This window comes from Aedes aegypti, chromosome 1, assembly GCF_002204515.2.
Source record: "Aedes aegypti strain LVP_AGWG chromosome 1, AaegL5.0 Primary Assembly, whole genome shotgun sequence".
NCBI classification, from domain to species: Eukaryota; Metazoa; Arthropoda; class Insecta; order Diptera; family Culicidae; genus Aedes; species Aedes aegypti.
Genome location: NC_035107.1, coordinates 136,874,064 through 136,898,255, shown reverse-complemented (window position 1 = coordinate 136,898,255; position 24,192 = coordinate 136,874,064). Strand labels below are relative to the sequence as shown.

The 24,192-nt window shown below is 40.2% G+C and overlaps 1 protein-coding gene across 1 annotated transcript in view; it reads right to left on the bottom strand.

Annotated features, from left to right (window-relative positions):
* Positions 1-536: 536 nt before the first annotated feature.
* The window catches only part of LOC5564067 (acetylcholine receptor subunit alpha-like), a 698,646-nt gene continuing 674,990 nt past the window's right edge, over positions 537-24,192 (bottom strand). Inside the window, exons 10-11 of the mRNA XM_021848318.1 lie at positions 12,111-12,789; positions 537-772 (exon numbers count right to left, since the gene is read on the bottom strand). Of these exons, the coding sequence (XP_021704010.1) occupies positions 572-772; positions 12,111-12,789 (880 nt within the window). The 3' untranslated portion in view covers positions 537-571. The remainder of the gene's footprint in view (positions 773-12,110; positions 12,790-24,192) is intronic.

Below are 24,192 nucleotides of genomic sequence, written 5' to 3'. Positions count from 1 at the left end.
TACGACTTGTCCGCTACGATGACAACAATTTGTTCTCTTCTCAACAATGACCTAAATACAACATTTTAACTTTTTTCTAAGTTTTCTTCTTTGCTTCGCGCGAATAGAAAAAAATCTAGACGATCTCAATTAGTCGCTCGAAAAATCTCTACCTCAAGTTTAAAACATTAATAAAATTTTAAACAGTTCAGTCCTCTTAATAAACAACAAAAACAAGACTTCTCTCCCTTTATTCCCACTCGTTCGGTGCCCTTTTCGCACGTTTTGCACCCGTCATGGAACCACTTGAGAGGAATTAAAAAATTCTTTATAAACTTTCTCTCCAGCGCCTGCCACGTGGTTGGATCTCTTTGTCCTACTAAGTACAGCGATGCTTTATATTTCTGTCGACGTGCAGCTTCAACTTTGATATAGACGTTGTGGTTCCGCCGGGAATTAAATCTTTTCTCTAGCAAACGAAACAGTGGAATCGGAAACGGAAGGGGCGCTTTCCTGCCACGGTGCGTTCGGTCCATGATAACGAAGACGGAAACTGCTGCCGGGAAGTGGCGCCGGATGGCGTGTTTCTTGATTATAACACAGGTTTGGCAATGTACGGTTTCGCAGTCGTTGTTGCAATCTCCGACATCTTGATATCGATCGGCACTCGGGTGTCGTAGAGGGTGGGCGCCTGCAGGATGATTCCGGCCGTCCCGAACACTACCGCTATGGTGAAAATCCACAGGAACAACCGGTCCAGCACCATGGCCACGAACTTCCAGTCTTCCTTTACCTGCAGAATGGATGGTTGAAAATAAAAAAAAACCGGATAAGTTTATATGTCAATGGTTAAATTTTTTGAACCCTAAAATTGGAAACTGACTTTCAATGAAACAGCGCAGCGTAATAAAAATGACAATTTTGCGAATTTCAAGCTTTAAATAATGTGTCTAGTAGATTTGAGGTCGCTGAATCTGAAGCCGGTTTCAGAAATGTTTCAGCGCGTCACAACCAAAGTTGTATAAAATACTGATTTTACTAATGTTTACAAGTATGATTTATCGAACTTTTTTATGATTTATGAATCCATCAAGTATACAAAACAAGACTTTAATTTTCATTTCAGATATAATTTGGTTGAACCATTACACGATAACATTCCGAATGAATCGATTTTTTCAACATGCTTGCAGTCTCCATACAAAATTCTTTTTTTAATGACAAAATACAGTAATTTTAGAACCATATAAAATAGCTTTTGAGCATCGAAAAGTTTCGATCTTTGTTGATTAGTATTGGTATAGGGTCGGTGTTCCCTTAGTGGACAGTCCCCTATAGTCGCACTAGTGGCTTTTTACGGCCGTTTTGCAAAAAACATGTTTTGACACGAAGGTCAGGAGCTATTTATCTAAGTACCATTGATACACAGCTTGATTTTGTTCAAAAAATGATCGAAATAATTAGTTTTGCTTAAAATATGAGCTCCCTTGCGCCTTTAGTAATCCTATTGATCCTATAGTAGCACTACTTAGAGAAACTATTTTTTATTATTCGAAATAATTAATGAATTAAGAACTTTTTTTACATCAAACGAAAGCTTTTGAACCACACTTTGTAGGAAAAATATAGAAGTTCAAAAAAACACGTTTTTGATCAGTATTTTGCCAACGCCGAGTTGCTAGTTCTACTATATGAACAGAAATTAGAAATAGTGCTACTATAGGCACATGTATACCTTTAGTGGCACACGCGATAATGAATGCAAACATATGAGTTTTCGTAGTTTCATATTTTTCCCAAAAAAAACTAAGATAAAAAGCTGTCAGATGATGTAAAAATAATGACGCTAGCGTAATTTTTTGATTTTATACGAATTTTTGTTCTTAGCTATGCGGCTATTGGTACAGAGTTGTGCTTGATCCTTTGCTCGCGTCGCTTGCTCCTGCGGGGGCGGGTGATGTGAGCAGGATCAATCGTGTCGCGCGTCGCTCGCGTGGCATGATTTATTAGTGGCGCGGATCGCGAAGCAGGTTAGTAGTGTTTGATCCTTTGCTCGCGTCGCTTGCTCCTGCGGGGGCGGGTGATGTGAGCAGGATCAATCGTGTCGCGCGTCGCTCGCGTGGCATGATTTATTAGTGTCGCGGATCGCGAAGCAGGTTAGTTGTGCTTGATCCTTTGCTCGCGTCGCAGGATCAATCGTGTCGCGCGTCGCTCGCGTGGCATGATCTATTAGTGGCGCGGTTCGCGAAGCAGGTTAGTAGTGTTTGATCCTTTGCTCGCGTCGCTTGCTCCTGCGGGGGCGGGTGATGTGAGCAGGATCAATCGTGTCGCGCGTCGCTCGCGTGGCATGATTTATTAGTGTCGCGGATCGCGAAGCAGGTTAGTAGTGTTTGATCCTTTGCTCGCGTCACTTGCTCCTGCGGGGGCGGGTGATGTGAGCAGGATCAATCGTGTCGCGCGTCGCTCGCGTGGCATGATCTATTAGTGGCGCGGTTCGCGAAGCAGGTTAGTAGTGTTTGATCCTTTGCTCGCGTCGCTTGCTCCTGCGGGGGCGGGTGATGTGAGCAGGATCAATCGTGTCGCGCGTCGCTCGCGTGGCATGATTTATTAGTGGCGCGGATCGCGAAGCAGGTTAGTAGTGTTTGATCCTTTGCTCGCGTCGCTTGCTCCTGCGGGGGCGGGTGATGTGAGCAGGATCAATCGTGTCGCGCGTCGCTCGCGTGGCATGATTTATTAGTGGCGCGGATCGCGAAGCAGGTTAGTAGTGTTTGATCCTTTGCTCGCGTCGCTTGCTCCTGCGGGGGCGGGTGATGTGAGCAGGATCAATCGTGTCGCGCGTCGCTCGCGTGGCATGATTTATTAGTGTCGCGGATCGCGAAGCAGGTTAGTTGTGCTTGATCCTTTGCTCGCGTCGCAGGATCAATCGTGTCGCGCGTCGCTCGCGTGGCATGATCTATTAGTGGCGCGGTTCGCGAAGCAGGTTAGTTGTGTTTGATCCTTTGCTCGCGTCGCTTGCTCCTGCGGGGGCGGGTGATGTGAGCAGGATCAATCGTGTCGCGCGTCGCTCGCGTGGCATGATTTATTAGTGTCGCGGATCGCGAAGCAGGTTAGTAGTGTTTGATCCTTTGCTCGCGTCACTTGCTCCTGCGGGGGCGGGTGATGTGAGCAGGATCAATCGTGTCGCGCGTCGCTCGCGTGGCATGATTTATTAGTGTCGCGGATCGCGAAGCAGGTTAGTTGTGCTTGATCCTTTGCTCGCGTCGCAGGATCAATCGTGTCGCGCGTCGCTCGCGTGGCATGATTTATTAGTGGCGCGGTTCGCGAAGCAGGTTGGTAGTGTTCGATCCTTAGCTCGCGTCAAATAATTTATCATGGTCTAATCGCTTATCAAAGTGAATCCTGTGACCCAACGATCCTCCCCATTAACAAACATCCCTCCCAGTAACCTTTGTGGAGATGCAGAGGTAAACACGGTCTCCATATAGCAAAGGTTACACACTAACATTCCTTCCTCCAATCCCACCTGACTGCAAGGACGTGGCCGGCGCCGTTATTGACCCTGTATAAATAGAGGCACTGAATTATGCACGCTGAAGAAGATTATGGCCAATCCCAGCCGAACTTCTAGTTGATTCTTTGTGCATTTTCACTGACTTCGGTCAATCACGGAATAGCAACCATTGATATGTGTAGTCAGTCTAAGCTAAGCTAAGCTAAGCTAAAAGCTATGCGGCTATTGGTACATCGACCCTACACATAAAGTTTGAATTTTGTCGCAAATCAAGCAAATACAAGCTGTCACACAAGCTAGCAAAGTTGCATGTAAGTTGGCTGAAATAATCAAATTTTGCAATTTCAACAACTAATATCGCAAAAATGAGACGCGTCATAATATTTTTGAGAACGTCAATGGATTCAGTAACATTAATAAAGTAAATAGTGGTATTTGGTGCTTGAGACAAACACGTGCTCCGCAATGTTTGAAATGGGGTCCTAAATTCACCAACTTCCCGGGGCTAGTAGCAGGTCTGTTTTAAGAGACCTAGTTTTAATTGTAATGCAATGGCAGGTCTCTTATGTTTCTTTTTTAATAAAAATGGTCTCTGAAGTCACTATTTTCCTTCTCCTTGTAGTGAACTCCGATACGAAACAACTTACCAGGAATTTGCACAGAGATTGCCCTGGAAATTTTGCAAAATACAGTTCCAAGATTTCCCATAGGGATTTATACTCCAATTCCAGCTTTGCATACATTATTTCCAGTAGTTGCTCAAGAAAATCTTCCAAAAATTCCTACAGGTTTATTCCAGAGGGTTTCAAGAAATTCCTTGTAGGGTTTTCCAGGAACCTCTACGAAACTTCCTAAGGAGTTATTATGCCGATTATTTCAGTCAGTTTTCCAGCTTTTTCATTACTTCGTGAATTCATATAGGATAAAAGCACCGGTTTTGGCCAGCCTGAGAGAATATTTTGAAAAAATATATGAAAAATCCCGCACGTACTGCAAGTACGCTTAATGAAAGCTTTCAATCCATATAATGGGTGAAAAATGTCAGAACTGAGCATAAACCTTATTTTGACATTGAAAAACGCGTTGGTTATTATAGGCTACCAGAACCAATTTCAGCCACATTCTTAACATGGGTTCTTAAATTGGCCAACCACATTGAATTCTGATGAGAGTCGCCAAATTACGAATACCCTTGCATTTTTAGGTATACAAGAGTCAAAACCATGAGGAGTTTTTTTTTAATCAATTGTCTGCCCCACACTCGCTAAATCGGTGCGCACTTATTCGCACACCTAGCTCGCTGCGCTCCACGCCTTCTTATACCAACTGGATCCGAAGCGAACACCATCTTTGCAGGGTTGCTGTTTGGCATTCTTGCAACATGCCCTGCCCATCCTCCCAGCTTTGGCCACATTCTGGATACTGGGTTCGCCGTAGAGCTCGTGGTTCATCCTTCGCCGCCACACACCGTTTTCCTGCACACTGCCAAAGATCGTCCTAAGCACCCGACGTTTGAAGACTTCAAGTGCTTGTAGGTCCGCTTCGAGCATCGTCCACGTTTCATGCCCGTAGAGGACTACCGGCCTTATGAGCGTTTTGTACATGGTACATTTGGTGCGGGGGTGAATCTTTTTTGACCGCAGCTTCTTGTGGAGGCCATAGTAGGCCCGACTTCCACTGATGATGCGCCTCCGTATTTCACGGCTAACGTTATTGTCAGCCATCATCAAAAATACAAGGTAGACGAACTCGTCGACCACCTCGAACGTATCCCCGTCTATCGTAACACTGCTACCTAGGCGAGCCCTGTCGCGCTCGGCCCCACCAGCTAGCATGTACTTTGTCTTGGCCGCATTCACCACCAGGCCAACTTTTGCTGCCTCGCGTTTCAGGCGGGTGTACAGGTCTGCCACCTTTTCAAATGTTCGGCCGACGATGTCCATATCATCCGCGAAGCAAACAAATTGACTGGATCTCGTAAAAATCGTACCCCGGCTCTCCACATAACACCTTCTAGCGCAATATTGAACAACAGGCACGAAAGTCCATCACCTTGCCGTAGTCCCAGGCGGGATCGAAACGAACTGGAGTGTTAGCCTGAAACCTTCACACAATTTTGCACACCTTCAATCGTCGCTCTTATCAGTCTCGCGAGCTTCCCGGGAGAGCTGTTCTCGTCCACGATTTTCCATAGCTTTATGCGGTCGATACTGTCGTATGCCACCTTGAATTCGATGAAAAAGTGATGCGTTGGGACCTAATATTTACGACATTTTTTGAGGATTTGCCGTACAGTAATGATCTTGACCGTTGTCGAACGGCCGTTAACAAAGCCGGCTTGATAACTTCCCACGAGCTCGTTTACTACAGGGCACAGACGATGGGAGATGGTCTGGAATAATACTTTGTAGGCTGCATTTAGAATGGTGATCGCTCGATCGATCATTTAACTTGCCGCCTTTTATGTAGATGGACCATATAACCCCTTCCTTCCACTCCTCCGGTAGCTGTTATGTTCCCCACATTGTGCCTATCAGCCGGTGCAGACAAATGGCCAGCCTCTGCGGGCCCATCTTTATGAGTTGAGCTCCGATACCATCCTTACCAGCAGCTTTATTGTTCTTGAGCTGGTGAATGGCATCCTTAACCTCCTTCAAAGTGGGGGCTGCTTAGTTTCCATCTTCCGCAGTACTGACGAAGGCATTTCCTCCGTTGTCCTGATATCCATTGCCTGTGCTCTCTGTGCCACTCATGTGTTCGTCAAAGTGCTGCTTCCATCTTTCGATCACCTCACGCTCGTCTGTTTAAATACTCCTATCCTTGTCCCTGCACATCTCGGCTCGCGGCACAAAGCCCTTGGGGGATGCGTTAAGCTTCGTGTTTCTTGAGGAGACCGGCACAGCTGTTCCATCTCCTCGCACTCCATCTCCTCCAGGCGGCGTGTTTTCCCCTGAAAGAGGCGTGTCTGTTGTTGCCTTTTCCGTCTATAACGTTCCACGTTCTGCCGGATCCCTATCTGCAGCATGACTGCCCGCGCTGCATTCTTCTCCTCCAGAATCTGCCTACATTCCTCGTCGAACCAATCATTCCGTCGACTCCGTCCCACGTACCCAACGTTGCTCTCAGCTGCATCGTTGATGGCTACTTTCACTGTTCTGCAGCAGTCCTCAAGAGGGGCTTCATCCAGCTCACCCTCTTCCAGTAATACAACCTTGACGTGCCGTGCTTATGCAGCCGTGACATCCGGTTGCTTAAGCCGCTCTAGGTCGTACCGAAGCAGTCGTCGGTACCGTGCGTTGTTAACGACGGAGAGTTTTGGGCGCAGTTTGACCATCATCAGAAAGTGGTCAGAGTCGATGTTAGCGCTACGATAGATTCTGACGTCGATAATGCCGGAGAAGTGCCGTCCATCAATCAGAACGTGGTTGATTTGTGATTCTGCCTGCTGAAGTGATCCCAGGTGTATCGGTATGGTAGGGTGTTCTGGAAGTAGGTGCTATTCTTGGAGGCGGCGAAATCAATTAGTCGTAGGCTGTTTTCGATCGTCAGCCGGTGGGCGCTGAACTTTCCAATAGTCTGTCTGAATTCCTCCTCCTGGCCAACCTGAGCGTTTAGATCTCCTATGATGATTTTGACATCGTGGCTTGGGCAGCTGTCGTACTTGCGTTCGAACTGCGCGTAAAAAGCACCTTTATGATCATCAGTGCTTCCGGAGTGAGAGCTGCACACGTTTATTAAGCTGAAGTTGAAGAACCGGCCTTTGAGCCTCAGGCTTGCAGGGCCTGACACCAAACCCCTAGATTTCCGGAGGACCATTCCCCCTAAATATTCGGAGGGCCATAGTGCACAGTTTAGCTTAGAGTACTTCTCTGGCACCCGGACGATGGTCAGCCGCCTCTGACATGGAGAACAGACGCTCAAGGTTTGCAGGAGCAAAAGCAAAGCAACCCCCCCTTCTTTGTCGGCATACGACCAGAACTCCCACCGGGGTTGGTTACCCGATCATCCATAAGGTTACTCATACCCCGGCCAGTACCGCGAGGAGGTATGGATAGGAGTTGCTGCGCGACAGGCTAAGGACCGCACAGAGGAGTCTTTTTTATTCCTTCAGGTACGCGATGCACCAATGGTACGCCATGCCCAGCCATGTACCAGCATTGCATTGACCAAAATTATAAAATTATAATTTTGGCGGAAAAATCTGAATGCTTTTTAAAATCATCGAAACAGTCTTTCAAGTCATTGTGTAAAAGTTTGGTTACAGAGTGTTATACAAAGTTAAAAAAAGGGGTTTTTTTGGAAAAAATATTGAAGAGGTAAGAATGCGCCATAGAGGGTTTCAATTAAACGTGTAATTAGAGAGATATGGACAAAACACTTTTGTATGTTAACTTAACACCACTTAACTTACTTAACACCACTTCACTTACTTAACACCAAGTGAACTCAAAATTTGCACAGGAGTGTGCAATGTGCATAGTCTATGGTCTTACTATAACCCATTGATTATTTGATTGACGACATGTCATTTACAGTTCATCTCATCAGTTTGCTCAACACCATCGATTAATTCCAGCTGAAAGACAGTCGTCATACCATCGTATATTATCACGAGATTAACGGAAGTTCTTTTCCACGATATGCCACCGACCCATAAATAATGTCATAAAAACTTTGTCAACATGGACATTATGGTCCCGTTGAAAACAATACCCGTTGATCCATGAATACAATATTTGGACGAATCGTAAAACGACTATACAAGACAATCATTGTCACTGGTGCCGAAATGGGAGTCAAACTCGAATAAAGGTCAACACTAATTACTATGCATCAACCCATTTACAGTGGCACGTTTAGAAGGTGGGAAATAATGTCATTAAAATTATTTCCCCATAAAAACAACCTTCAGTCTAGAACTTTCTAAGCGGCTTCCCAATGGAAGCTTTTCGCTCCTATAGGTTGGAGAGAATTTTATTGTGGCACAGCTGTGCGAAGTCGTGTGTTCTATCACGCATCTGAAGCTAAGAAGACGATCCTAATACGTACTCTGAAATGGATTGTTGTGTATGCATATCCCAACAGCTCTAACGAGGACGTGTCTGGCTGAAGCGTTAGATCCCAGATGAACATACCGTAAACACGACACTTATCATTTAAACAAACTTTGCGACGAAGCTGCTCAAGTGTTGGAGAAATATTATGTGTGCTTTTATCGCTAGACACGCACAGGTCTTGCTGTCCTGTCAGCCGATTGAATGTGAGAGTGACTTTCCCCCGGACCGAACGGTAGATTTTTGCTTGCCGGATAAGCGATGTAGGAGATGGTATTTGTTCTGATACTGGTGGGAGTATGCTAAACCTTACATGAAGTGTTTACTTATATCAAACAGTGCAACATTGGAAATTATCTAAAATTTTGAAAAAACCTCAGTAGCCAATACGGACATTGAAAGAGGAAAACAATTTATTACTAAACTATTGCGAAAAAGCTCAAAAACTTGCAGTTGAAAACGCGCACAATTTTAATTAAGGACTTACTAGTCCAATTGAAAATCAAGTTACTCAGGACTTCGAAAATATTCTCAATCAAGAGAACGTTTTCGAAAATTCCTGGGAGACTGATTTGGAAGAAGTGAGAACTATTATTAAAAAAATCAAAAATACGAAAGCTCCAGGCGATGATGGAATTTTCTACATCCTCATCAAGAAACTTCCAGAATGTAGCTTATCATTCTTAGTTGATATATTTAAGAAATATATATTTAAGATATATTTAAGTTTTCAATTAGCATATTTTCCTGGCAAATGGAAAAATGCTAAGGTTGTACAAATTTTAAAACCAGGCAAAAATCCTACAGAAGTTTCTACTGCCCATACTCGCATAACAGTCCCATTTATATAGGAAATCCCGTATAATATGGGACTGTTATGCGAGTATGGGTAGTCTAGCTATCGTCCAATCAGTTTGCTTTCCTCCATCAGTAAACTTTTTGAAATGGTCATTTCGAACATAATGATGGCCCACATCAACAAAAATTCAGTTTTTGCCAATGAACAGTTCGGATTCCGCCATGGACATTCAACCACTCATCAACTTTTACGTGTAAAAAAATTGATCCATTCCAACAAACCTGAAGGCTTTTCTACTGGTCTTGCTCTTCTAGACATAGAAAAAGCATTCGACAGTGTTTGTGTGTTCGTAAAATTAAAAAACTTTTCCAACATACATTGTTAGAATAATTCAAAGTTATCTGTCAAATCGTACACTTCAGGTTAATTATCAGAACTCCAGATCTGAAAGACTTCCTGTAAGAGCTGGTGTTCCTCAAGGCAGCATTTTGGGAACAATATTATACAATGTTTTCACATCTGACTTACCTGAGTTACCGTTTTGATTCATATTACGGACACTTAAGGCCTCAGTGAAGTATAACCCAGCTTGGACCATACAAAATAAATCATTATGTATGATTTTTTAGCGTTATCGAGCGTCGGAAGCCCTTAACTTTCGGATGGTGGGTAAAGAATACGCGTCCGCAACTTGAATAATTTTAAATAAATCAAAACGTGTGGCCTTTTCATGATTCTTATTCCGGACGCTCCCTCACTTTTGCCTCATATTCCGGACGCTTTGATTCGAATTACGGACAGCTCATGATAATCATTAATGGAACAGTCAAATTATCAATTGAAATCGTTTAACCACTTAAGATACGTCTAAGGTAGTTGGGCATTATATATTTGCAATGATATTTATAGAAAAAACCTGATAAAACGAGCCACGAAAATGAGAACTTTTGGACGGTGAAAATTGAAACATTTCGTGTGAAATGTTTCCCATACAAACGAGAGTGTCCGGAATTTGAAGCTGTCCGTAATATGAATCAAAACGGTACCTCAGGGATGTCAAAAATCCTTGTTTGCGGATGACACAAGCCTTTCCGCCAAAGGACGATGTCTGCATGTCATCTGTAGTCGATTGCAAAAAAGTTTGGATATTTTTTCTTCAATAAATTCCAATAAATTGGTCAGATGAAGTTAAGTATCTAGGGCTCATGTTAGATAAGAATTTAACTTTCAAAAATCACATTGAGGGCATTCTATGCCAAATGTAACAATATGTAAAATGTCTCTATCCCCTTATTAATAGAAGAGCAAAACTTTGTCTTAAAAACAAGCTTTTGGTATTCAAACAAATTTTCAGGCCAGCCATGTTGCATGCTGTACCAATATGGACTAGCTGTTGTAATAGCAGAAAGAAAGCTCTGCAGAGAATTCAGAATAAAATGATTCTAAAGCTTCCTCCCTGGTATAGTACCAATGAGCTACATAGAATATCCAATGTTGAAACATTGGAACAAATGTCAAATAAAATAATTAATAATTTCAGGCAAAAATCGTTACAATCTTAAATTGCCACGATTAATGCGTTATATGTTTAGGTTAAGTTAGGTTGAGTAAATTGAAATCGTGTTGTTTTTCTCTTATAAGCAGGTGAAATCAACTCACCTGTGAACTGCTGTGTTTTCTCTAAAACTTTCACATTTTGAATATTTTTCAATGTTTTAACATCATGGTCCATTTGATGTCAAACTACTAAAACACACAGAATGATTAAAAATTTGATTATAATCAAATTATCACGTATGGCGAAATAGGGAACCATTATGTCCATAACTGGTACATCTACCCTAATTAAAAATTATTTGTTCATGAAATTGTGATATTCAAAGACAATATCGGTTGTTGGAATGAACAAGCGAAGTTCATGTTGCAATGATATTTTAAACATGTTAAGACGCATTTGTTGGCCAGCCATGTGCGTTTGAATTACTTTGGAAATTCCTACAGTCTCGGGTGGAATGTCGTTCGACTGGGGAATCAGAGAAAAGTCTGCAGTGGGAATGTTGGATTCTTAAGCATAGTTGTGAGGACTTGTGATGAGCGTAGCTAAGGTTGAACGTTTACTTCGCCCAATCAGATGGAACAGATTAGAAAGGTTGGGTAGAGGGGAACAGAGGCAATCGAATGATTTGAATAATGGGATGTTTTTCACCAGCTAATGATTGGATGTTCTATTGCATATGAGTTGAACAGTTCGATGTGCATAACTTATTTGTAACCTGTTTTCAAGGTTTTGATGACTTATGTTTCCTGAATTATATTAGTTATTAAACTAATATTGCAGTATGTACGTTAATCAACTTAAACTGTTCAAAATCGCTTTAATAGGATAATCGTATTTAAAAACAATTTTCGATTATTCTGAGCTTATTTATTAGGACATTTTGCAAAAAAGTCTACCATTCAATGAAGTGGAAGGCTTGTTGGAGGTAAATTCACTATTCTAATATTCAATAGCCCGTATTGACTATCGCAATAGGAAACTAACCACCAGTTAGCCAAAAATCACTTTCCATTTTATTTTGAATGACTGGCAGAGTATTTCAATTAACTGCCAGTGCTCAATAAGAAGCTCGTGTTCGACTGAAAATCAAAAGTGACATTCAATGACAAGTTAACTAGGAGCGATCCAGCCAGAGTCAGTTCAAACCGATCCAGCTGCTACAGGCGGCGCATAGAAAGGAAGGACACATTGTAGGTTTCGTGCACTTACCCTCGTACTCTCCTCTTCCTTCCGCGTGTGGTCGGCGATGTACGTGACTCCGTCCATCGCCTTGTGCAGCTCCGGGCATGTGAGCCACCGATGTCGCGTGGATTTGTCCTTCCCATCGGTGCCTCCTCCGCTTCCTCCCCCGCCGCTTCCTCCTAGACCACTGTCCGTGGTGTTGATAATGGGCACCGTTGGAACGGCCGTTGACGAGTCAGCGACACCACCCACGATGTTACTGCTCGGTAATTGAACGCTACTATCTAACCCAGTTCGACCGTCGTTGAGGAAAAGATTATTACAACAGCTTAGATTACTCCTAGTAGTAGTAGTGTTAGTTGCAGTGTTAATTATCACATTTGTGCTAGTTTTGCTGGATCCCCCGACCATTCCACCGGCCAGGCTCGTTTGAAAGGTACTGTGGGGATCGAGGAGGGCTGCCCCGGCACTCGATAGGCCACCGGTTGCCGGAATTGGGACGGCCGTGCTGGACGTCGATGACAGGAGATTTAAATTTATCGGCGACATCGGGGAATTGTGATGGTTGTGATCTTGATAGGGCAGTGGTAAGTCATCCATCAGGTCTATTCCACGCAGGCCGTGATGATGGTGATGATGGTGGCCGCCTCCGTGATGATGATGATGGTGATGCGTCGGGCTTCCATGCAGCCGGCACGTGTTAATGCTGAAACGGAAACAGTAACCGGACAAATTAGAAGTTGCTCCCTGTAATTTGGATACCAGCAAACAACCAGTGTTGAAACATATTAACATTCTGCTGGACATGAATCATGCAATTCATTTAGGAATACAATGGGAGTACAGGGGGACTTTTTGAAGCAACATACGTTTGAATATACAATGGATGAATGAGCAATATTTACATTGAATCTAGACAAATGGGGATAACGCAATGACTTTCACACAAATTATTTTTCATTAACACAGATACAATTCTATAGACTATAATGAACTCTTACGGACTAACTTACTGAGAACCACCTTTGTACAGATATTTGATAAAAGTTATTTTACTAGACATTTATACTTATATTATATATGTAGGCTTGTCATCATACTGGACCAGAATAATAGAAAAATATTTGGTTTATTGCATGCATCCTTGCGGATGGCATATTGTTTGAATGAAATAGTTTGATTGTTCTTCTAATGCTGTTGTTGTTTAAGTTTGAAGATGGATGAAACATTTATTCTCATCCGAGTAATTCAAAATTGGAAGTTTCTATCTATTGGAGTGATGCATAACCCAGTAGTGGGGCCTTCCTTAGCTGAGTGGTTAGAGTCCGCGGCTACAAAGCAAAGCCTTGCTGAAGGTGCAACGGGTTCAATTTCCGATCGGTCCAGGATCTTTTCGTTATGGAAATGTCCTTGACTTCCCTGGGCATAGAATATCATCGTACTTGCTACACGATATACGAATGCGGAAATGGCAACTTTGGCAAAGAAAACTCTCAGTTAATAACTGTGGAAGTGCTTATAAGAATACTAAGCTGAGAAGCAGACTCAGTCTTAGTAAGGACGTAATGCCAAGAAGAAGAAGAAGATAACCTAGTAAAGGGTTCATCAATTGATTACATAAGAGTTTATGAGGAGTTGTTTGATGTTTTTTGCGCCACAATTCATGTTGTAGTTTCTCACAAAATACCGTAGACTGGGAACGAGGGGTTGTTGAAAACATTGTTTTACGTAACAAATGAACATCCCCAAAAACACGATAGTATTAAAACTATCAGTACATGTCATACATTTGAAAAAGATCTTTCAGCAATACAAACATTTATTTGACATTATCAATATTTGTTTAGTGTCAAACAGATATTTTATTGAACCGATAGTTCAGTGAACAAAAAATATTTCAAAAATACCTACGGATAATTCCACAGCAATATGCTTACAATTTTCAATCTCACAGAACATATTTTAAGTGATCTTTTCAAAACTAATGTCTTCAGAAATTCTTTGAAAAATTCCCCAAAGAAGACCATTGGAAAATTTTCAACTATTATAATTTTTTTATTTAACACATATTCTCAGTGAGTTTCAAACAACATTTTGTGGAATTTCTCTCGGATTTCTTTCGAGGATATGTCCAAAAAGTATTAAAGAGCATCATCATGATTTTTCGGGGCCTTCCTTAGCCGAGTGGTTAGAGTCCGCGGCTACAAAGCAAAGCCATGCTGAAGGTGTCTGGGTTCGAATCCCGGTCGGTCCAGGATCTTTTCGTAATGGAAATTTCCTTGACTTCCCTGGGCATAGAGTATCATCGTACCTGCCACACGAGATACGAATGCGAAAATGGCAACTTTGGCAAAGAAAGCTCTCAGTTAACAACTGTGGAAGTGCTCATAACAACACTACGCTGAGAAGCAGGCTCTGTCCCAGTGAGGACGTAATACCAAGAAGAAGAAGATCATGATTTTTCAAAGGATGTTTACAGGAACGTTTTCATTATTTTTGTAGAATGCGTTAGAAAATCACAAGTTCCATGAATTTTCCGAATTTGCTTCAATTTGCTTTTTTTCCGTACAGGTTTGGGCCGAAAGGTCTCAGATTTTCATGAAACTTTTTCCACAGGTAGGGCTCATCAATATATAAATAAAAAAATTGAGAAAAATTCAGGGTCGCCTATTTTCCCGGAAAACTCAGTTAGAATTTTTTTGTTTTCCCCTGACACTACTTACTTTGAAAAATCATAACTCAAGAAAGAAGCATTGTAGAAACAAATGTTTTATATGAAAATGAAAGCAAATTTTCTCAGGAATAAAAAAAAATAAAATTGACTGGAAACAGTTTTCCACAAAATTTTCCACCGTTGAGTAAATTCGTAAAGAAAAGCCGGAAAAACTATGTTCCAATTAGTGGAAAACTTTCAAACATATATTTTTGAGAAGGTAATGTGGTGTACTTGTGAAAACATGTGCCCATGCGCAATATTTAAATTCGGTGCTAACACATAGCACCTACCAAATAGTTATGCTTACGCGCGCGAAAGACTGCATCGAACCGTCGCCCCATTGGGGGCACAGTTCGATTGCAATATGTTCGTTTGCTATGAGCCATCCACTTGATGGACTTTAATTGTCACGCGCTGACCAAAGCACAAATCACTCCAGAAGTCTTCCGATAGACCAAAAGTGCGACACTTTTGAAGTGCTGGACGGGTATAAAATACCCCTGATCAGCCAAATACAGGCAGTTCCATTCGATGGTCTCAGATCATCACTTAATTGAGCCTTTTAATTAAGTAAAATATCACCACCATCCCGGATCCACCACTAAGTCTACTAGTAGGCAAGTAGCCTACCTCATGGCGACCGGACTAATCGGAACCTACAAGGCCCTGGAGGACGCATAGAAGCCAACGGAAGCACCGGAACAGCAAATCGCAGAGCACGCCCCGGAGGGAACCTTAACACGGGCGATCCCGTATAAGCAACGATATCAACGGACAACAGACCAAAAGCAGCCTGTTAGGGTGATAGAGCAGCTTTCTCCGTTAATCCGCCAATCCGTCTCCAGAAATACGCTAATTATCGCTAAAGCAAATGAAAAACGGATAAAAACATACGAAATACAAAAGGAAGATGGGAAGTTCAGAATCCCGAGAGGAAATAGTGGTCCAGCAGCAGCAGCAGCAGCAGCAGCAAACAGGACAACAGCAACAGTCATTACCGGTGGCATCAGGAATTGGTCCAGTACACGTAATCGCTACATGCATGGTGATTATTATCGCTGCACTATTATTGCGAGTTATCTGGCAAATTCTAATGCGAGAGATTGAAAACCGCAGCCGTCGTTCTCCTACAGTGGCAACCATTGTGTAAAAAAAAAAAAAAAAAACTCAAGAACATCAGCAACAGAAACGTGATTATGTGAGAAAAAAAAAAACTTCGTCGTGTGAAAATAATGGATAAACTCAGTCTTTCCCTATTCATGACAGCAGCAATTTTAGAACTAGTGACATTCTATAGCCTTTTTATGTGGCTAACAAACTATTATCTAAGTGAATAAGAGAACAGACGAAAATGGTAAAACAAAGAGTGTCCAATGTGCAGGCATATCATAGCCTGACACTTAGTGCAGTAAGTGAAAAAAGAGAACATTTAAAAAAGGTTTTTTGTCATGAAAAAGAAAAACAACCAAAACAAGATAAAGGACAATCAGAAGTGAAAAAATCAAACTCTATGAAATCAAAACAACCTATTCAAATCATAAAAATTGAAAACGAGACTCAACAAAACATCGTACAGTGGGGAAAACAAGTTAAGGTGGACATAGAAAAAGTAAAGGCACTGGCTGCCAAACTCAAAACCACTATGAAGAAACCAGCCACAAGGATTCGTTACCAAGGCTGAGTAACAGCACAACTCATCATAAGCAACAACAACGAGCGTAGAGGAGAGCGCCTCCGCCGTCATCATCATAAGCAACAACAACGAGCGTAGAGGAGAGCGCCTCCGCCGTAGTACCACAGGTAATTACCTTAAAATTCCTTAATGGAAAAACAAGTGCATAAACTTCTTGAAGAATTAGAAGCAATCATTTTAAATTTTAAAAAAAGCTCCTTCAAGGAGATATTTAAAACAAACATTAGTCTCAAAAGGAAAAAGAGCTAGGGAAATTTACGAGGATATCTTATATCTTGTAGAAAATTTTCCACAAACACAGCAAAAATTGCTATTATCAGAAGCTAGGAATCTTTTTAGTAAAATAAAAATTACAATTGATACGCGCCTGGACACTGCGACAGGCCACTTAATAAAACTAAAAACTGTAACTCATTTGGTCATATTTTTTAATAGTTTATATAAAAAGCACAAAAAAATGGCAGTTCCAAAAGTTGATTTAAAATTGGGAACATCAATTATACCAATTTATGATGGAAATCAAGAAGGATTAGGAGCGTTTATCGACTCAGTCCGACTTTTTGAAGATTCCGTTAATACGGATTTCAATACGGCAACTGCTGACCAAAAAGCAGCAGCTCTAGCAACACTGATAAGATTTATAAAAACAAGACTTACAGGAAAGGCTAGAGCAGCCGTTGGGGATAACTCACCAACAATAAACGATATTATTGACAAGTTGAAGGATAAATGTGGTTTAGCCACATCTCCGGACGTTTACATATCAAAATTAAATCATATAAAGCAAACTGGTGATATTAACAAATTCACCACGGAAGTTGAAAATCTAACTCTTCTTCTCGAAAGGTCACTAGTAACCGATAACATTCCATTAGATGTTGCTAGCAAAATGGCTACAAAGCAGGGCGTCAAAGCTCTCTGCTCAGGCATTCGTAATAACGACACCAAGCTTATTTTAAAAGCCGGACAATTTTCTACACTGTCCGCAGCAATATTAAAAGCAACAGAAAATGAACCTATCGCAACAACACACATAAATCAGATCATGTTTACTAACCGCCATGGTTACAAAAAACATTACGGAAACTCCAATAGCAATCGTCAAGGAGGCCACGAAAACTACAATAGAAATCGCGGAAATTTCTCCAATCGCGGAAATTACTCCAATTTTAGTAATCGCGGGAATTTTTCCAACTACCGTGGTCAAGGAAATTACCAACATAATTTCCAAAACCCACGTTTCCAACGCGGTAGAGGATCGTATCGTGGTAACACGCAATCACGTATCTTCTACGCAAATACCGATAATGAACAAAATGCACCACCAACACCAACACAGAATAGACAAAATAACCAAACTCAACAACCAAATATACAACCAAACACACAACAACAACCTAATTTTTTAGGACAACTTCAAAGATATACACAATAAATACATCAGCTTCAAACTTCATTGAGGCACATGTTAGAATGTCTAATTCAACATGCACCTTTATGGTTGATTCTGGAGCTGACATTTCTATATTTAAACTGAACAAAGTTCGAAATAATCAACTATTACACCAAGATCAAAAATGCATGATCTCAGGTATATCTGGAAATAAGATTGAAACCCTTGCATCAACAACAACTCAGCTTACATTTCAGAATTCATTTACATTAGAACATGAATTCCAATTAGTAGATGAACAATTTCCAATATTCACAGATGGCATACTAGGCCGAGACTTTTTAGCAAAATTTCGATGTACCATAGATTATGAATCATGGACATTAAATTTTAGACACAACAATGAAGAAGTAAATATCCCAATTGAAGACAATTTAAATGAAGGAATCATACTCCTCGAACGAAGTGAAGTTATAAGAAATTTAAATTACTTAAATATAACTGAAGACATGTTGGTATGTTCTCAAGAGATTCAGCCAGGAATCTTCTGCGGAAACACATTAGCATCACCTTCAGCACAATATGTAAAATTTATAAACACAACTGATAAGCCCGCATTAATCAGACCATTCACACCTATGATGATACCTTTAAAAAATTTCATCGTAGCAAAAATTGATAAAAATAATAACGTTCCTACACGAGTTGAAAAAATTAAGCAGAAAATAAGTGTTTCAAATTTACCTCTAACTGCCATGAAACCTTTTGAAACCCTTATCGAAGAATATAATGATATTTTTGCATTAGGGGAAGATAATTTGACTACAAACAATTTCTATACGCAAAATATCGAATTAAGTGACAGTGTGCCTGTTTACATTCCAAATTACAGGAGTATTCATGCACACAATGAAGAAATTGAATCCCAAGTTAAAAAAATGCTAGACAACAAAATTATTGAACATTCTGTATCGGCTTACAATTCACCAATTTTATTGGTACCTAAAAAATCGAGCACAAATGAAAAAAAATGGAGGTTAGTAATAGATTTCAGACAATTAAACAAAAAGATTTTAGCTGACCGATTTCCGCTTCCCAGGATTGATACCATATTGGATCAGTTAGGGAGAGCCAAATATTTCAGCACATTGGATTTAATGGCAGGATTCCATCAAATCCCTCTTGATTCTAATTCCAGAAGGTTCACCGCATTCTCGACAACCTCTGGACATTATGCTTTTACGCGTTTACCATTTGGACTAAATATAAGTCCAAATAGTTTTCAACGCATGATGACGATTGCCATGGCAGGTTTGACACCTGAATGTGCATTCGTTTATATAGATGATATAGTGGTAATCGGATGTTCCATCAATCACCACATAAGCTTGAATCGCTGAAATTTTTGAAATGTACTTTTTTTTATCGTTTTTGAGTTATGGCCAATTTTGTGGAAAATGACCATACACCGCGAGCGTCGTACTCATGATTTCCTCTTTCTTTTCCTTTGCTAGCAGCGGTCCATTCAGCATCGGTTGTGATTCAAAGAACGTATTTCTTTCCTCGTTCATCCGTCCAGTTCTTCTTTTTCGGTTCTTAGTGGATGCCTATTCGAGTTCGTCTCAAATTTTTCTTATTATTACAAAATTACTAGAATTTTTTATATTTTATCATCTAAATTTTTTTAGTCAGAGTTTTAGGAAAGTGAAAAAGTGCCGCGATCGGTTAGTTCTGTTTGATCTTTCGACCTTGACACTTGCTTTTCCCGGGGCGAGCGACGAGGGCAGGATCAAACATGTCGCGCGTCGGTCTCGTAAGTGAAAAAGTGGCGTGATCGGTGAGTTCGGTTGAAGAAAGTGAAAAAGTGCCGCGATCTATTAGTTCTGTTTGATCTTTTGACATTGACACTTGCTTTTCCCGGGGCAAGCGACGAGGGCAGGATCAAACATGTCGCGCGTTGGTCTAGTAAGTGAAAAAGTGGCGTGATCGGTGAGTTCGGTTGGAGTAACTGAAAAAGTGCCGCGATCGGTTAGTTCTGTTTGATCCTTCGACCTTGACGCTTGCGACCTGGGCAGTGCGTCAAGAAAGCCCGAACAGTTTTTTTATTCTTTTTGGGTCGCGCGCTTATTATTTTTTTTCCTGAGTGCTTTTTTATAGCCGAGCAAACGAGTGAAGCCGAAAGTGGATTGTGGCTGCTCAGTCAAGGATAACGGATCAATTGGTGAGCTCGTTTCATGCTAGTATTTCTAATCTATAAAATATGTATGACTGCACATTCAATCGTTACAATGGTGGGATGTAAATATGATTTTTCAACAAACTATGGATGGTTCGTCACTGTGAGTGTCGACACAAACTCTGATTCATGATTTATTTATGTTTAACATTTTTTTTTCAGAACACCTCTTATATACCTTTATTTTTGTAATTAAAAAAAAACTTTGAATGGTTCGACACTACAAGTGTAGACTTGCGAAAGGTTCACTTTATTCAACAAACTTTGGATGGTTCGCCACTGTAAGTGTCGGCATAAGAATAAGAGTGTTCTATGATGTCCCAACCAATCGAGTTTTTTTGTTTCTTTTCAAATGAGTAAAATATAATAACACATGCTTTCGTCCTGACAGCTGTAGGAATGTTACATTTAGGTATTTGTTCAACAAACTTTGAATGGTTCGTCACCTCAAGTGTCGGCATAATTTTCCTCTACATAGAAATTGTTCATATCAAATGAAAATATTATATTTACGTATAAGCATGTATATATCTCACAAATCATTGTTTATCATGGTCTAATCGCTTATCAAAGTGAATCCTATGACCCAACGATCCTCCCCATTAACAAACATCCCTCCCAGTAACCTTTGTGGAGATGCAGAGGCAAACACGGTCTCCAAATAGCAAAGGTTACACACTAATATTCCTTCCCCCAATCCCACCTGACTGCAAGGACGTGGCCGGCGCCGTTATTGACCCTGTATAAATAGAGGCACTGAATTATGCACACTGAAGAAGATTATGGCCAATCCCATCCGAACTTCTAGTTGATTCTTTGTGCATTTTCACTGACTTTGGTCAATCACGGAATAGCAACCATTGATATGTGTAGTCAGTCTAAGCTAAGCTAAGCTAAGCTAAGCTAAATTTTTTTAGTCAGAGTTTTATATCTTTTTTCTGAAAAGTTGACATCTTAAGCTTCCGTTCCAGAAAAAGTATTGGAAATCGGTTGAGCTTTTCAAAAGTTATGATTTTTTTTAAATATAAAAATCGAACGCGCTAAGACATACAGTGTGTGCCGATTAAAAATGACTGATATTTTATTTTCAAAAAATATATATGTTGAAAACTTATTTAGAGAAAAAATTAGAACAGCAATAGCCCCTTTTGTCCCGAGGCCTTCAAAACGCGATTTTCGATTTTTTTTTCATGTCAAAAAACAAAAAAAAAGATTTTTTATAAATAAAAATTTTGCGAAATCGCGATTTTTCTGGTCATCCTATTTTGGAAATGGTCACCCTAATAAAAAGATCCAAAAAATCGTGTATCCTTATTTCGAACCGCACGCCAAAATCTTTAGTGCTCTGGATATGCATACTAGAGGTTTGGAATCTTCGACAAAGTATTTTGGAATAAGTTGCACTACATTTTGATCCCTTTGGATTAGATCTAGATTACTTATAACTGATCTATCCCTTCATAGGAACGTCCTAGTTAAAAACTCCCTTCTGTCATGTTGATCAATGAGGAATTTTTGTCATTTTTTGATACTCGAAATATTTTTTTTTTTAAATTTAGGTGTTATTATTTTTATTTTTCTCGGTTATTTGAATTCAATGGAACTTAAAATAATTTTTCGATAAGATTTGATATGATTGTCATGCAGTTTCAGCTAACAAAAAAAATCTAACTGGTTCAATTGCTGCAGGAGAAATTTGAACACCATAGGAGCAGTTTTTGTATCCGTAATTTGATAAATTTCTGCTGGGAATCATGCATCCAAGCATTCCTAACTGAGCCTTTTTTGTTGGAATTGTCGGTAAAATTTTTTCAAGTTTTTCTGAAAGCAAATATTGGCTCTTAAACCTGGATTTTCGGCTTGAGAAATCGAATATAAATACATTTGTTCTAGACAGACCCCTAAGCAATTTACGAAGGGTTTGGGAGTATTGCTGGATAACCTTGGAACCTGGCGGAATTCTCATGAAAAATTGGATGGGAATTCTGATGAAGTTTTTAATGGGATTACCTGGAGAATGATGATGAATGATGCAGTTTGGATTTTCAAGCAGGAATGTCTTTAATACCGTAACATTGGGTAAGATTGCTTAATTTGTCACACGATTTTGTTTGTTACAAATGAGGTACCGTACAACGGAGTAGCTTTGATAGTTGGGGAATCTAAACGTACCAAATGAAATAACATAATTTCTGTTAATCAGTATGCAGAAGTAAAGAGTATTAGTATGACACTTCATATCAGAACTATTTCCGCCCAGCGTCCTATAAATAGGACAGTACTTGTAGTGCAAATATCTTGAAAACAAAGAGGTTTAGGAGAAAACTGTTTTTTGAAAAGTTGATCACAGGACTGCTGACTTCCACTTAGTATTTATTTTGATTCAGAATTAACTCACCAGGTGGCGCACAGACGCCAACAAATGTCGCATATATAAGCAACATATGAAATAACTTTCCAGCATACAAATATTTGCTTCGTTTAGGGGCGGTCAACTAATTACGTAAGACAGTTTTCGGGATTTTTCAACCCCCCCTCCCCTTATGATAAGATTTTTTGTATGAAAATCCAAAATTAATTGTATGGCCCGTAAGAAATCTCAAACCCTCCCTCCCCCCATAACCCCTTATGTAATTAATGGACGCCCCTTATATCTCAGTCCAGCGATGAGATACAAAATTGGTGTCTTCGACAAAGTTGATCAACTTAATGAGACCTATTCGCCTAAAACCTTTTTAGTTCGGAATACACTTAAAAGATGGCGCTAGCTAGTGAGCCAAAACTTTATTTTATTATATCTTAGTCCAGTTATGAGATACAAAATTGGTGTCTTCGACAATGTTGAACAACTAAACGATTCTTAGTCGCATAAAACTTTATAACACTCACAAGATGGCGCTAGTGGGCAAAGATTTTATTTGCAAATATCTCAGTCAAGTAATTAAATACAAAGTTTGTGTCTTGAACAATGTTGAACAACTAAATGGATCCTATTCGCCTGAAACCATATTAGTTCGGAAAACGCTCGCAAGGTGTCGCTAGTGGTCAAATATATATATTTTTTTATATCAGTCCAGCGATGAGATTCGAAATTGGTGTCTTCGACAAAAGTGTTCAACTAAATGGGATCTATTCGCCCAGAAACATAGTAGTTTAGAAAACTCTCCCAAGGTGGCGCTAGTAGACAAACATATTATTTACCTATATCTCAATCCAGTGATTGGATACAAAGTTAGTGTTTTTGACAAAGTTGAAGAACTAAATGAGACCTATTCGCCTGGAAATTTATTACTTCGGAAATCACCTAAATGGCACTACTGGGCACACATTTTATTCGCTTATATATCAGTCCACTGATTAAATCCAAAGAAAGCTATTCGCCTAAAACCTTCTTAGTTTGGAAGTCATTCTCATGATAGCGCTAGACGGCAAATTTTTTATTCGCCTTTATTGAAGTCCAGTGATGAAAAATTTGGTATCTTCGAAAACGATGATCAACTAAAGGAGATATTTTCGCAAGAAAAAAACATATTAGCTGGGAATTGCTTTTATGTGCGAAACATCAAGGAAACAACCTATAAGAAATTGGTCTGCCTGGATCAAAACAATGGATACTTACTATCGATTCGAGCAACAATCGCTTATTTCGTATGCAATGCTGCTTACATTTTTAGATGAACCTTGACACCATTTAGATCTTTTGATCTTTTGCAGGGAGTGTAGAACGAAAAAACCAACAAATTGACTTATCCATCCATGAACTGAACTCCAAGGGTGTCAAATGAGAGTAAAATTGAATAGCCGCCAACCTAAGTCCAGATTTAGTAAAGCTAAATGTGAACCATTTTTATATTTGGCTGTTTTGTCAATTCTTGCAAACGTGCTATAAAAATATTAAAATTAAAATGTAAAAATATATATCTCAATCACAAATTTTCCCTTCTTTCGATAAAAGACGGTATTTTTGATGTACACTTCCAAAATTAAAATTTATATTAAGTTGTTGAAAAGTTTTGCCGCAAATATTTTCTTTTAAAAATGTGTTGTTCATTTGAGTTATTCTGTGAGAAG